Source organism: Osmerus mordax, chromosome 15, assembly GCF_038355195.1.
Source record: "Osmerus mordax isolate fOsmMor3 chromosome 15, fOsmMor3.pri, whole genome shotgun sequence".
In the NCBI taxonomy this organism is placed as follows: domain Eukaryota; kingdom Metazoa; phylum Chordata; class Actinopteri; order Osmeriformes; family Osmeridae; genus Osmerus; species Osmerus mordax.
In genome coordinates, this window is record NC_090064.1 from 2,214,659 (window position 1) to 2,230,958 (window position 16,300).

At 40.1% G+C, this 16,300-nt stretch overlaps 1 protein-coding gene across 1 annotated transcript in view; it reads right to left on the reverse strand.

Moving 5' to 3' along the window:
- The window catches only part of hhatlb (hedgehog acyltransferase like, b), a 128,350-nt gene that overhangs the window by 18,562 nt on the left and 93,488 nt on the right, over positions 1-16,300 (reverse strand). The window contains exon 10 of the mRNA XM_067251825.1: positions 14,079-14,280. Coding sequence (XP_067107926.1) covers positions 14,079-14,280 — 202 coding nt within the window. The remainder of the gene's footprint in view (positions 1-14,078; positions 14,281-16,300) is intronic.

The window sequence follows — 16,300 nt, forward strand, 5'->3', positions numbered from 1 at the left end:
TCTTTTGTACTATTTGTATTTTCATATTGTAAATTATGGCTACTTTATATTTTATTCTAAATCCCCTTAGTATTAGGTAGACTTTGTACCTTTTGTATAGTTAGACCACATATTTAAGTTTTCCTATATGTTTCCTATATGTTTAATGTATGCACCTTCCTGCCAAAGTAAATTCCTTGTCTGTGCAAACTTTCATGGCAATTAAAACCCTTTCTGATTCTGATGAAAAACAGTGTTGCCAAAATCCTACTCCCCCAGTAAGTTGAAAATAAATACTGAATTGCTGCATCATTAAATAGTTGATTAGAGTAGCAGTTGGTCTTTAGGATTGTTAAATTGGTGAGGTAGCGTGTGAGATAAAGAGAACTCATACACAGTAGCCTACTGCAATGCATACAAGGTGAAAATAATGGGGCATTAAGTTGTATTAAACATACATGAACACAGCTCTATTTGAACATTTCAGGTATATAGGGGGTGGAAGAAAATACATTTCCTATGTGCTTATGCTGATCACAATAGCCATTTCCTTATCACCTGTTCATACAGCCAACTCCAGAATTACTGGCAACACATTGGCAAATATAAGTGAACGATGTGTTAAAAAAAAATACAAATACACAGTAATATTTAGGAATTCACGAGCAGTAAAATATTGTAGCCTATATAGATACGGTGACACAAAGGCAATATTTATTTAACCCTATTGCAAACCTGTGGGCTGAGCTGAAGATGAGTGCACAAGAGAGTAGGGCCCTGGCGTATCTGGAGAGATTCTGTAAAGAGGATTGCTCTCTGATTCCTGACAAACCCTATTTGGCTGTAAATCATGTAATATTTGTTTTCTCTATTCACTATCAACACCGTCCTATCCTCAGAGACTTCATTTTAAGTTGTTGTGTTATTTAAAAATTCTCTCTAATCTGCAGATTGATAATAGGCTTCTTATAAAACCCACAACTCAGATTAATTTTGTAACTCTGTTAGTGAAATGACAAACACTTTCTCCATTAAGGAGTTAACAGTTTGCCCTGTAGCAGAACAGCAATCAGATGTTTTTCAATCCGCAGACATTATCCTACGTAATCAGTTGTGAAACGTCGCATTTGCACTACAATGCATTTCACAATGCATTTTAGAAACAGTATAATAAAACTGAATTCCCCGAAATGTTCAAATAGAGCTGTGTTTAGCCATGTTTAATACAACTAAATGCCCCATTATTTTCACCTTGTATGCATTGCAGTAGGCTAATGTGTATGAGTTCTCTTTGTCTCGCACGCTACCTCACCAATTTAACAATCCTAAAAACCAACTGCTATTTGAATCAACTATTTAATGAGGCAGCAATTCAGTATTTCTTTTTAACTTACTGGGGGAGTAGGATTTTGACAACACTGTTCATCATACCTGCCGACATCCCCCCCCCCCCAAAGGGAAGAACCATAAGAGCATGTAGTTAAACAAGTTACAATTAAACAACATGAACCGCTATAAGTGCAAGTGTACCTGTGGAAAAAAACTAGCAACAGTAATAAAAACAATATATCACAGCGAGAACAACATTTTTTAACAGTTACAACCACAAGAGCAACAAGTCTCTAAGCAAGAGTCATTGTGATCCTTGAGGAAACTAACATCGGGTCAAGCGAACCATTCCTAAGTACCGTTGTACTCCCGGAACAAGTGCGTCTTGAGCCTTTTCTTGAAGGTGGAGAGACAGTTAGTATTTCTGATGGAGGTTAGGGTTAGACAGGAGAAGAGCTTGTGTTGGGACCGGGCGGTCTTGAGCGGTGGGACCACCAGGCGGTTGTCTGAAGAAGACCGTAGGTGACGGGTGGGGGTGTAAGGCTGCAGGAGAGACTTGATGTAGACGGGTGCAGTCCCGTTCACTGCTCGGAAGGTCAATACCAGGGTCTTGAATCTGATACGGGCCATGATAGGTAGCGAGTGGAGAGATGAGGAGCGGGGTAACATGGGAGCGTCTGGGTAGATTGTAGACCAGGCGGGCCGCTGCGTTCTGAATCCTCTGAAGAGGGTGGGTTGCACATGCTGGGAGACCAGCGAGCAGCGAGTTGCAATAGTCCAACTTGGAGAGGACAAGTGCTTGGACTAGCAGCTGGGTGGAGTGCTCAGACAAGTATCTCCTGATCTTCCGGATGTTGTAGAGGGTGAATCTACACGACCGGGAGACCGCAGCAATGTGGGCCGTGAGGGAGAGCTCGTCGTCCATGGTAACCCCAAGGTTCCTGGCAGCGGATGAAGGGGTCACCGTCGCAGATCCCAGGGTGATTGAGAGATCGTGGGAGATGGAGGGTTTAGCCGGGATGATGAGAAGTTCTGTTTTGGCGAGGTTCAGCTGGAGGTGGTGCTCGGTCATCCAGGCGGAGATGTCTGTGAGGCAGGCCTCTCCGCCTGCATGACCGAGCACTATTGATACTAGTTGCATAAATGTAAAAGTTAGAAGGGGAGTAATATTTTGGCAACACTTTTTTTCATACCTGCCGAAATCCTCCCCCCCTCATATCTTGGGACTATAAGATCTGACACCCCCCCAAAAAATTATTTTGGTGGCTCCTCATGCCCTGTAGAGTGTGCCATAAAAGGTTTTTGATACTAGTTGCAAAAGTTAGAAGTGGAGTAGGATTTTGGCAACACAGTTTTTCATACCTGCCAAAATCCACCCCCCCTCCCCATATCTTGGGGCTATAGGATCTGACACACCCCAACTATGCGGGGATGTGGACAATCTGGATGGCGACACTAACTGGGTAATAGCTTGTCAACTGGTACTGAATACAATACTGTTTTCACTACTAGACACATTTATAATGAAGCATTGGTATTTCTTTGTATAAGTGGTAATGTTATTATAAGTGACAGTGACAGTTTTTGCCATTCCTAATGTTTGATCATTTATTATCATTCCACAAATTAATCTTAATGTTTACCCAAAATGCTGCCTGCTGTAAACATCCCTGACCTGTTTTCATGATCAAGCCTCAAACTTGTTAAAACTCTTATTTAAATGATCACTTTCTTTCTTTTTTTCTACCTTTTGTTAAATATATCATTATAGTTTTTTGTTGATGGAACCAATCAAAATGTCATCATTTATTAGATGTTTTTCACTAGCCATTCACAAAGGGAAGGCTACTAAAACCAAGCATTGTACATTGCAAGTTAGAAGACACAAACTAGGCAGTGGGAAGCAGGATCTATAAAATGGATATGATTGTAAACACAAAACAGTTGTGTGGCAAGTAGTTTACTGAGAGGAAAATAGAAGTAGAATTCTGGTAGGAGGGACCTGTGAGGAGGGGCCTTTTTATATAGCCTACATTTGTAAAATAATGTAGCTATACTCATTTACCAGACAATTATATGCCAATGAATTGGCATATAGTGCATTTAGTAAGTATACCTATAACAGCAAGTAAAACGTAATCAAGAATCAGAAGTGAATGGTTCTACTAAAAGTGATTCGTACAAATGAATACAAAGAACGATGCTCGCTTTTACCAGACAGTGACAACAGCAGTCGCAACTACAACATAATTCACATATTACCCTCATTCCGATAATAGGACAGTGTAGCACAACATCGACATCAACATCGTTTTTCAAGTGCAGCTCCAAAGTACGTCTATTTTCTTGAGACAATCATTCGGATTTTACGAGAAGCACGACATACTAATCGTATAGGCTCTAAAGTGCAGCACAACATAACAGATATTTTGATGAAACATGAATTAAATAGCCTAATGACAGTTTCCTCAAAGCCTAAGACGAGGGAACCTAGGCTTGTAAAAATCGCCAATCTAGGCTTGTAAAAATCGCCTCGGATCGTCAAACTACAACTAGCAAAACGCTAGGAAGGCAGTGTGCGTTCAAAAAGTGTGCTACTGCTGGCTGCTCATTCATAAAAATCAAGAAGGAGCAAACATTTTAATGTATTTCAAACTGTCATAATTCAAAATTGGCTGAATATTTGAAAAAGCTGAATCATTTGGGAATAGCTGAATGTCTTGTGAACATTTTAAAGATCCTGTAAAGTAAATTCCATGTTTTGATTCTAAGTACATTATATACGTGTGAAATGAGTTCCTGAAAGCATGTGCAAAGCGCTAAAACTTTGTCACACTGAAATGTGGAGTTAAACCGAAGAACTGTTTCTCTTCCGTTTTCAGATCAGGTTTTAATGGGCGGAGCCAAAAAATGCCCTATCTACGTCATTTCGCCCTATCTACGTCAGATCACTGAATGGCTCCTCCTGCTGTACTGTTATTGTAGCCTACATCAGCTAGCTAGCTAGCTTCCGGATGTCTCCCACCACTGCATCTTCCCTGGATGCAATAACTCCAGCTGCGTTGCAACGCCATTTAAGTTCCCTATTGATAATGAAAGGAAAAATAGGTGGATAGATTTTGTGAAGAGGCACGCTCATGGAAAGCTTCGGATAAACTCCAACAGCCGCCTCTGCACTGACCATTTCACGGCGGACAGTTTTAACATGGACCAGAGACAGACGGGGTTCACCAACACACAGCTTCTCTTGCAGCGCTGAGCCGTACCGAGCATTGCCCCTCCAGCCGTTCATCCTCCGGTTGCACCTGGACCATACACCGCCGCCAGCAGTTCATCACTCAGTTCTGTGTGCTTGTTATAATTATACTAGATATTTTTTCTAGAGGTATCTCTGCTATGAGGTAGTGCAAACCGCTAAATTGATATTAGGCTACTCGGTTTAAAATGATGGTATTTTGGTGAAATGGTAGCTAATGTGTTAGAAGTAGCCTAGTTGGAGAGCTCACTGTCTGCTGTCTCTGGTGTCCATTTTTACTGTTACAGCTCAGGGGAACATTTCATTTATATGCATCTGTATGTTTCACTCATTGAACAAATAAATTCTAATTCTATACGGTTTTGTTCGGCTTGACATAGCGTCCATTATCTGGGTCGGAGGTAGGCACTCGGCAGCGAGGGGCGGAGCTTCAGCTCCTTCAGGCGACACGCCCCCCCAGTCTCAAGCAGAGAAGACTGCTGATTTAGTTAATAACACATTATTCTGTGGTGTGGCGAACTTAAAACTCGTTTCCAGGTCCACTTTACAGGATCTTTAAAGGTTGAATGGTGTCTCTAGCTGAAAGTATGCTGAAGTAGCTACGTTTGAAAGAGGAGGAAGCTTTTTAATGATTTGAAAGGATTTACCATTACTTTTAATGGTGGAATAATTTGCACAAAAACCTTAATGTCTTAAGAAGTATAAAAGTGAGAAATACCAAAAGTCATAGCCAACATCTCCTGAAGGAGCTGAATGTTTTGATACAAAAATTGTAGGAATCGGTGAAAGTATGCAGGACTAGTTAAAGGTCAAAAAACCTTAACATCATTCTCACAATAATAAAGAGAAACAGGAAAACAATAGTGAGAATGCTTAACAGCATTAACAGCATTCTCACAATAGAGAGAAACAGGAAAAAAAATAGTGAGAATGCTTAACAGCAATCTCACACCCAATAAGGACTGGTGATGTGTCAGCGTTCCTTAATCTGGATACTTTTCTCTCTGACAATGACCTCAGGCTCGCTGATCAAGTCAGGGACAACATTGCTGAGCACCTGAAATGTCTCCGACAACAGTTTGCTGAATATTTCCCTGCAATTGCGCAGGGGAATACATGGATGCGCGAATCTGTTTGTTCTTAAGGCTTCTGGCTTAAGGCTTGCTGGAGGAGAAACTATCGGCTCTTGAGCAGGAGCTTTTAATTGAACTGTCCTGTGACGACACATTGAAGTCAACCTTCAGAGGCCAGACATTGTTGGACTTTTGGAAGCAGCGACGCAGCGAATATCTGGCGCTTTCGGACAACGCCGTTAGCTTTCCCAAATCCATTCACCACCACTTATTTACGCGAGAAAGGCTTCTCTTCTCTCGCCTCCATTAAGACTAAATGTAGAAGCAGGTTGGATGCGGGACCAAGTCTGAGGCTAAAGCTAACCGCAATCGACCCAGACACCGTAGCACTCTGTTCATAGAGCCACGCACACCCCTCTCACTAAACATGATAGGCCCAGAGTCGTCATTACCTTATTCTATTTTTATTCTTCTTATAAGTAGCCTACATTCCATTTGAATGCATTACTTGAGAATATCACAGTAGCGTCTACTTTTCATAATTTTAATGTTCAATTTATCTCTGTGAATGATTAATGCAAGGCAATTGCTTATTTTGTTTGACTCCAGTATTTGAATATTCATGTTTTGATGCAGTACAATTTATACTTGTTAAAGGCCTACGCTACTTTATTTTAATTCTGGTGGTACTTGGAGAGCCACATAATTTCTAAGGTGGTACTCATGGTAAAAAGTTTGAGAACCACTGCGTTAGATACTAGACCTACAGTCTACCTCTAACTGAATTTATAATCTAACAAGCTATATCTTACGATAAACTTTAGCTAAAGCTGGCTATATATAATACTACTAATAACAATTGATATGTGGTGGTTGAAATATGAAAAAATGCAGGATTATCATCAATTTAGCAGCTAACTTGCTTCGGAGACACTGACAATGAATGGGGTTGAACGATGGAAAATACAATGTTTTGATCTATAGGTCGCATGTGACACGCTTTACTTCCGCATTCCTCGATAACAATGGGAGTCTATGGAAGTGTCGCAACTCTCTTTTTCTATGGCTCTGGTTATTCTTAAAGACCCTGCACTGACATTTTTTGTCACTAGAGGTTTTATGGGCTCAAAACGAGGTCAGAAGTATTGCGAATAACATTTGTATTTGCCTTCAAGTTTTATGTAGTTTTCAACTACATAGTTGCAAGAAATTTTCTACGGGATTCAGTAAAATAATGCAATAAAGATTTGCAAATAGGGCTTTAGCCTGAAGCGCACCACTGAGTCAGAGTCTCTAAATTGTTAATTTGCTTAATAAATGTAAAACAAATTTAACACAAATGTTGAGCACATTTAAGATGTGGTAGCACCACTAAATGTAAAGGATAAGGGCCTGTGTATCTGTAATACCATTAGGCTATTTCATTATTCCAAAAGACATAAAACAATGAAAACTGAGCATTTTACCTTATTCTGGTCCTTACACCTAAAATGGACAAAACAGTAGGCCTAAGAGGCCTACAACCCAATATCTCCGTTCAGGTACCAGCATTAATTAAAAATAATAATCAAACAAACGATTAATGGCTCGTTTGTGTTCGGCCTAGTTCAACTGGTGCTTGTTGAACTTTGGGGAGTAATAGGAAACGGGATGATCAAGACCAGCCCCATCCTTCTGAAAAAGCGCCGCACCTGCGCCCACCCTGCTCGCGTCCACCTCCAATTTAAAAGGGCGACAACGTTTGGAGTGGCTGGAGTGGAGAGACTTGGTCACTAAAGGCCTGTACACAAGCATTGGACCAGACGAACAGTTGGAAGGTTTACATTAGGTCTTCTACTGACTACCGCAAAATAAGGCCATATAGCCTAATATTGTTTTATTTGTTTTGGATCTTTCTTTTGTATTTTTGGAGGGGGATTATTAAATAACCATAGCCTATAGGCCTAGGCTACTCCACTATCAAAAATGAGACTTGCTCTGTTAGCCTTACAACATTTCGTGTTCACTTACTGTGATGCAAATGAGCGGTGGGACTTATTGATTGAATTTAATGCACTGATAGCTGGGGCGGAAAGAACTAGAAAAGACTGGGAAGACGCCTTATCCTTCACAATTATTGGTGCTACCACTAGTGTTGTAGTCAAGACCACCTTCACCGAGACCAAGACCAAAAGGTGTATCGAGACAGAGACAAGACCAAGACTTTGAGAGGTCCAGAGACCAAGTCAAGACCAAGACCAGGGCTCATTTTGACAGTTTTGAAATGTAAATGTTCAATACATGTTGTAGAATAAATAATACAATCCTGCTGGTTCCTGACTTTTACTAAAATTGCCTTGTCATTTATAATGTCTTATAATATAAATTACACAAATGACAAAGAAAATATAATTATTTATACTACACCTATAACTACCATGCACGGTCATATTGACTGCACAGGACTTAATGTGGTAAATCTTTCCCATGTTTGATTGTTGCTTAGCAACTTTAATTGTCTGTCCAAAAAATTGCTAGCAGTCTTGAGTGCCTTTGCTAATCTGTTGTAGTTCTAGTGTTAAACAATCTTGTTCTTGACCATTCTCGAAATAAAATCCTCCTTGGGCAAAGAGTCCTCTTTGTCCAAGACCGAGACAAAACGAGTAAAAATGCGGTCGATTCCAAGACGAGACCTTCAAAAAGTGGTCTTGAGACGGGTCTCGAGTACTACAAACCAGGCTACCACATCTTAAATGTACTGAACATTTGTGTTAAATTGTGTTAAAGATGCTGTAAAGTGGAATTGAAAATTAGTTTTAAGTTCATCACACCACAGAAGAATGTGTTACCCATCCAAGTTCGAATGAAAAAAGAACATTCACAAGTATGTTAAATTAGGCTTTGAAATCGTGAGAAAATCAGCAGTCTTCTCTGCTTGAGACTGGGGGGTATTTATTGAATTTAGCAACAACAGCAACACTAGCTAAATCAATTGCAGATATCAGAACAGACCTACCTGCAGTCTCTGAGTGTTTTATGTGTTAATTGGGGGCCGAGCAGCGAAGCTGCCTTAAGTGTTTACATTTATTCATTTAGCAGACGCTTTTATCCAAAGCGACTTCCAAGAGAGAGCTTTACAAAGTGCATAGGTCACTGATCATAACAACGAGATAGCCACAAAACATTGCGAGTAGCCAAAACATGAAGCACACATTGTGAACAACCAAAGTAAGTGCCAAAGGGAAGAACCATAAGAGCATGTAGTTAAACAAGTTACAATAAAGTTACAAAGTTACCTTTTATTATTATTAGGGTTCCTCCGGTAGGAGAACCCTATTGTTATTGGTGGTATTATTATTACAATGCTGGTTCCATGGGAGTCAATGGCAGCCCCTAGACCAGAACTGTAAAAAGTTGAGCAATTTGGCATGTTGAAACTGCAGCACATTCGTACCTACCATACCAAACATGGGTCACTTTAGACGGAAGGTGGAGCTACAGGCCAAGCCCCAATTTGACAATTTTCAAAGTGATGCCAGTTGCATCCCATTTGTCCCAAAATTCTGACATTTTGTATATATGCCTTATTGCTCATGAGGAACAAAAAAGCTTCAAGAACCTATAACGGCCGCCATATTGGATTTTTATGTACAATACAGATTAAGGAAACAATTTTTTTCGCTTCTCCTCCTACAATGTTTGTCCAATCTTCCCCAGAATCGGCAACCCTTACTGAAGTTATTAATGGAATCTTGATTTTCAAAACTGTTTGTCCGGTAGAGCCAATCAAAATTGGCAGCAAAGCAACCAAACAGGAAGTTGAGTCATATCTCACCAAATCTTTGAGATATCAACACCAAACTTGGTGTGTCACAAGGAAAACATTACAACATGTTACCATGTGCAAAGGCAACTTAATATCTTCAAAATGGATTGAAATAAAGGAAATTTAATTTATTGCTAATGCTAAAATAATGATTTAGACATTCGCCGGTAAAAAACTGATACTCTGATTCAATCACCAGTTCATATGAAGACTTGAGAATGTTTAATACACAAATCTGAGAACAAGTTGAATGTAAGACGAAAAGTAGATTTATTGTGAAATACGCATGCTTGGCTAATTGCTAGGGCTTTTTCCCCAAACCCTTTGTCCCTATGCTCCTCAGCGCACATGCTCCAAATTCTCACACACACATTCTGTTCCCTTGACACACGCACATCCAAGCTTTTCTGAAAAGGGTGGGCTGACCATGCCCCCACCCAGACCCAGGGGCGGATTAAGTTGGTCAGGGGCCCCTTAGGCTGCTCTTTGTGTGAGCCCCCCCCCACACACACATTGTATCTCTAGTCCTACCTTTACAATGTGTTCTTTCTTGATTTTCTGGCAGAGAAGTCCTTAATGAGGCTGGTAAAATCCAATTTGCGCAGAACATCATTTTCAATGCACATCAGAGACAGGTGATTGAGTCGGTTTTGGCCCATCGTGGATCTGAGTCTATTTTTAATTAGTCCCAGTTTCGAGAGCGCTCCCCGCTGGCGTTGGTTACAGGCAAAGTCATAAATAGCCGGAGTGCTGTCACTGATAACGTGAACGATGTTAGCCGATGATGCTAGCTGGCAGTCCTGCTGTGGCTGCAGCCTAGGCAAGCCTGTGCATTAATCCGCGCCTGCCCAGACCCCTTGGTTTTATAGCATAGGCCCTTGTGACCTTGGTGTAAAAAACATCACACTGTTGTAATTATAAGGATGGGTAATGATTATGGATTTACAGTTAGGTCCATAAGTATTTGGACATTTTCATCATTTTGGCTCTGTATGCCACCACAATGGATTTGAAATGAAACAATCAAGATGTGCTTTAAGTGCAGACTTTCAGCTTTAATTTTAGGGTATTTACATCCAAATCAGGTGAACGGTGTAGGAATTACAATACATTTTATATGTGGGCCCCCCCTTTTTAAGGGACCAAAAGTAATTGGACAATTGGCTGCTCAGCTGTTCCATGGCCAGGTGTATGTTATTCTCTCATAAAGGGAGTTCGTTATTTCATTGACAAGGAGCAGATAAAAGGTGTAGAGTTCATTTCAAGTATGGTATTTGTGTTTGGAATCTGTTGCTGTCAACTCTCAATATGAAGTCCAAAGAGCTGTCACCATCAGTGAAGCAAGCCATCGTTAGGCTGAAAAATCAAAACAAACCTATCAGAGAGATAGCAAAAACATTAGGTGTGGCCAAATCAACTGTTTGGTACATTCTTAAAAAGAAAGAATGCACTGGTGAGCTCAGCAACACCAAAAGACCCGGAAGACCACGGAAAACAACTGTGGTGGATGACAGAAGAATTCTTTCCCTGGTGAAGAAAAACCCCTTCACAACAGTTGGCCAGATCAAGAACACTCTCCAGGAGGTAGGCGTATCTGTGTCAAAGTCAACAATTAAGAGAAGACTTCACCAGAGTAAATACAGAGGGTTCACCACAAGATGTAAACCATTGGTGAGTCTCAAAAACAGGAAGACCAGATTAGAGTTTGCCAAAAAACATCTAAAAGAGCCTGTACAGTTCTGGAACAACATCCTATGGACAGATGAGACCAAGATCAACTTGTACCAGAATGATGGGAAGAGAAGAGTATGGAGAAGGGAAGGAACTGCTCATGATACAAAGCATACCACCTCATCAGTGAAGCATGGTGGAGGTAGTGTTATGGCGTGGGCATGTATGGCTGCCAATGGAACTGGTTCCCTTGTATTTATCGATGATGTGACTGCTGACAAAAGCAGTAGGATGAATTCTGAAGTGTTTCGGGCAATATTATCTGCTCAGATTCAGCCAAATGCTTCAGAACTCATAGGACGGCGCTTCACAGTGCAGATGGACAATGACCCGAAGCATACTGCGAAAGCAACCAAAGAGTTTTTTAATGTAAAGAAGTGGAATGTTCTGCAATGGCCAAGTCAATCACCTGACCTAAATCCAATTGAGCATGCATTTCACTTGCTAAAGACAAAACTGAAGGGAAAATGCCCCAAGAACAAGCAGGAACTGAAGACAGTTGCAGTAGAGGCCTGGCAGAGCATCACCAGGGACGAAACCCAGCGTCTGGTGATGTCTATGGGTTCCAGACTTCAGGCTGTCATTGACTGCAAAGGATTTGCAACCAAGTATTAAAAGTGACAATTAGATTTATGATTATGTTAGTTTGTCCAATAGTTTTTGGTCCCTTAAAAAGGGGGGGGGCCACATATAAAATGTGTTGTAATTCCTACACCGTTCACCTGATTTGGATGTAAATACCCTGAAATTAAAGCTGAAAGTCTGCACTTGAAGCACATCTTGATTGTTTCATTTCAAATCCATTGTGGTGGTATACAGAGCCAAAATGATGAAAATTGTGTCAATGTCCAAATACTTATGGACCTAACTGTATATGATTGAAAATGAACCTTTTAATCACCTTTTTTAGCATATGCTATATTACTGAAAACCAGATGCAAAGCTGTTGACTGATGAGTATCACCAATAATATGTAGAAGATATTAAGCCCGAAATGTGAAAATCTGGATAATTAGGGTCTGAGCTTGAGAGACGTGTATATGCTTCTTTCATAGAAAACTACAAGGCCCAGCTATCAAGGCCGAAATATGCTTCTTCGTCTCCGTTTACAGATGGGCGGGCACACGGATACGCACGGATACGGACGGATAGACTTCGTTAATGGTTCTCCGTAGGCTGTGGCTGCTGAAAACAATTCACCGCCAGAAGAGTAGGTGGCGCAACGGTTTTTTGTAAGTCGTCGTCGAGTGTTTATTTACCTAGGTTATCGAGAAGTCGGAGCAAATTTACAAATTAGCTGTTTCAGCAAGAAAATACTCACATTTTCGGCAACTACACTGCCCGTTTCTCGTCACATTTTTATTCAGATGCTGATTTACATTTACTGTTTAGCTGAAATATGAATTGTAAAAACTTACAGCAATGGCGGTCAAAGGATTCTGTTCGTCCTGTTTATCACGGCAACTGCCCCTGACGCAAGCGGTTGTTAATACTGACCAATCACAGCCAAGGGGGTCTCCGTAGCTCTCCGTCGCTCTCCGAAATTACGACGGATAGTTTAGGAGGCATATATTGGCCTTGAGTAAATAGTCCAAACATGTGCAAGAACATACCCAGTATCCAAGAAGATTTACCATGACAGTAGAGGAAAACTCTTCCCGCGGAGGTAGGTATACCAGCCAAGTAAATGAGGCCATCATCGATAAATGTATCTGAAAAGGTATTTTATTGTAAAGTACTATCTTATATTCTCATTAGACGTGGACTGTTACCGACATAAACCTTAGGTAACTGCAGGGTAATAGTAGAGTATTTTGTTCGCAATTCTGCTGGAGCTTGGCCGTCTTTACCTACTTAGTAGCAGTGGTATTTACCCAATAACACGTTATAATTTACCATATATATCTCCCGTAGTTACCAACTTACTACCAGCGGTATTTAAATAGTAATATTTATAAGTTTCAGGTAAATACTAAGTTTTGTCTTCTGATTTTACCTAATTAGGGCCAGTGAAAAATACCCAGTAAAAACCAGCACGTTAGTATTTAGTTAATGGGTAAATACTTCGAATTATCTAGATATTTACCACCTTGGTACCAATCGGTAATACCCAATAAAACACACAACATACCCTTTACTTTCTATGTAAAAAGGAAGGGTTACCAAAGATTCAGTGTGTAATGCATAATAGATTTTCCTAGACATGAATAATTAGAATATACAAGATGGATCTAAAATGTTTTACCTGTAAAGTACTTTAAAAGTATTTTGACTGTTTTTGCTGTGTAATAATAGAAAATCTACATCCTACTCCAGAAGAAATGTATACCATTTTTTGTTACAAAAGCATACTTCTTAAAAGTATATCAAAAGTGAACTATTTTTTAAGCATACTTCTTAAAAGTATATCAAAAGTGAACTAAAAGTGTACTATCCATATTTTAGTATACTTTAATATACTTCTTTTTTGTAAGGGACACCAGAATAGGCCTGTTTGGTAAGCAGGAATTGATGGCCGCATTCCTACACTTATAAAATTCAATGTGGAAGTAATCCAAGTATTCAGAATACGTTACTCAGATTGAGTAATGTAACGGACTACGTCACAAATTACATTTTTGGGAATGTATTCTGTAACAAAATACGTTTTGAAAGTATCCTTCCCAACACTGTCCATTGTGTGATCACTGACCTGTGTAAAGGTTATATACGTCTGCTCCATTTGACTGTCCTTGTCGCTTTGTTGTGGTTTGTGTAAGTATTCCCTCAGTGTTCCTGTTTTTGAGAATAAATACTTTTGTTTTTGCCTGTCTTGCCTCTCCCTGCTATTGGGTCAATCCCCTTCAACCACACCCTGAGAACTTTTCCCCCATTTTTTTTTTACCTTTTCAAAACTTTGACTTACCTCTAGGGAGGCCAACGGTTCCATGGAGAAGAATTTGGTGGTCCAAAGTTCAAAGTTGAGGCCAAAACAGTTGAAGAAAGCCCAGATGAAGACTACCTGGCAAGGTCCTAGCCACATGATGGTGACACCAAATGTGCATACTGTTGCAATTAACTCATCCAAAACATTCTCATGCTTCCCTCCCAGGTAGTCGTACACATATCTGAAGAGAGATAGAGACAGAAGGGGTCCAGGATCGTTACAGCGACTGATTGATTTGATTCAATGCATAGACAAGTAGAGTTAGGAGGATTCTGCATTTAAGTTCATCATTAAAAAAATGTAAAACAATAATTTTTTTTGAGAAGAGAAACAACATATTTTCAATTACATTGCAGATAATAAGGATGTATTTGAAGCCCAATACATTATTCGGTTGAACACATGGAACGCATTAGAAACAGATGTTAACCAAGTCGGTAGGCCAATTAAAAAAGAATAATCTTACCCATTTTGCTGGGCTAGAACAGAATCAGTCAAGACCAGCTTATTCCAATGATCATTTGATATACTTTCAAAATGAAGCCGTACATGCCCATTTTAGCCTTAGCCTGCCCATTCCTATTTTCAAGAAGTTGTGGAATAAGGATTTTCTCACAGATAATCACTTTTGGGGTAGATTAAATGCTTTAAGTGACATTTTGACATGCCCAATTATGTGCATGTAAGAAGCTTGATCTGAAGATCATGTGTGCAAAAATAAGGCATATGTAATGAATTTCAGAATTTTTGGTCAAATAGGATGCAAATTAGCCTAGCTCTGCCCTCCTATGTACTTCCGCTCAATTTTGATTTTGCTTCTGTACTAGGTCTGGGATTTCGGTGTATTAGTCGGTTTTCAGAAACAATTTTTCTGTAGGTCCAATCAGCGAACAGAGGGAGTGGCTGAGAACGATGACGTTGGTGTCGTGCATTAGTTTGAGTTGTAGTTCAGTAATGGCGGCGGAGAAAGATGCGAGTGAAGCTATTCAGAGGAGAATGGGCTGACTGGTTCGAGATGATAGAAAGGCAACAGTAACTCCAATAACCACTTGTTACAACCAAGGTATGCAGAATACCATCTCTGAAAGCACAACTTTTGGGGGACAACTTTTTGCTTTTAAACTCAGATAAAACAGAAACTCTAATTATTGCCCCTGAATGTAAAATCCCACAGATAAAGCAGCATATTGGTGACTTAGGCTCATCTGTCCAGCCGAGCCTCAGGAGGGTGGACAGGTGTAGTGTTTGATTCAGCTATGTCCTTGGGGCATCACTCAAACAATTAGTTAGAAACTGTTTATTCCAACTGAGGAATATTTCCAAATTAAGAAAAGTAGTGTCCAAGGGTGAACTGGAAATGATTATTCATGCTTTTATTTCTTCTCGTTTAGATTATTGTAATAGTCTTTTTACCTGTTTGAACAAGAAGGAGCTCGACCGTCTCCAGGCCGTTCAGAACTCTGCTGCAAGGCTTTTAACGCACATTAACAACAGAGCACACATTACACCTGTTTTTGCATCACTTCACTGGTTACCAGTCCAGTACAGAATTCAATTTAAAATCCTGGTCCTCACCTTCAGAGCCCTGAATAGAGAAGTTCCTCACTACATTTCTGATTTAATACAGCTTCATATCCCCACCCGTAATTTGAGGTCATTGGGTCAGAAGCTTTTAGTGGTTCCCTGTACCCATTTTAAAACTAGAGGGGATCGATCATTTCCAGCAGTGGCCCCTAGGTTGTGCAATGCCTTGCCTCCCTTTCTACGGTGTGCAACTTCTGTTGAAGCTTTTAAAAAGCAACTCAAGACTTTGCTATTCAAGCAGGCTTTTAGTTAGTTGAGGGGTTTTTATGGTTGTTTGTCATGTTTCTATTTCTATTGAAATGTTCTGTATTCTTTATTTGTAGTGTTATATTGCATTTTGTTGTGAAGCACTTTGTGATTTTATCTGCGAGAGGTGCTATACAAATAAACTTTACTTACTTATTTACTACTTACAACACGTCAAACCTTGAAGCTGATGGGCTACAGCAGCAGAAGACCACACCGGGTGCCAATCCTGACAGCTAAGAACAGGAAACTAAGGCTACAATTTGCACAGGCTCACCAAAATTGGACAATAGAAGATTGGAAAAAAGTTGCCTGGTCTGATGAGTCTCGATTTCAGCTGCGACATTCAGATGGTAGGGTCAGAATTTGGC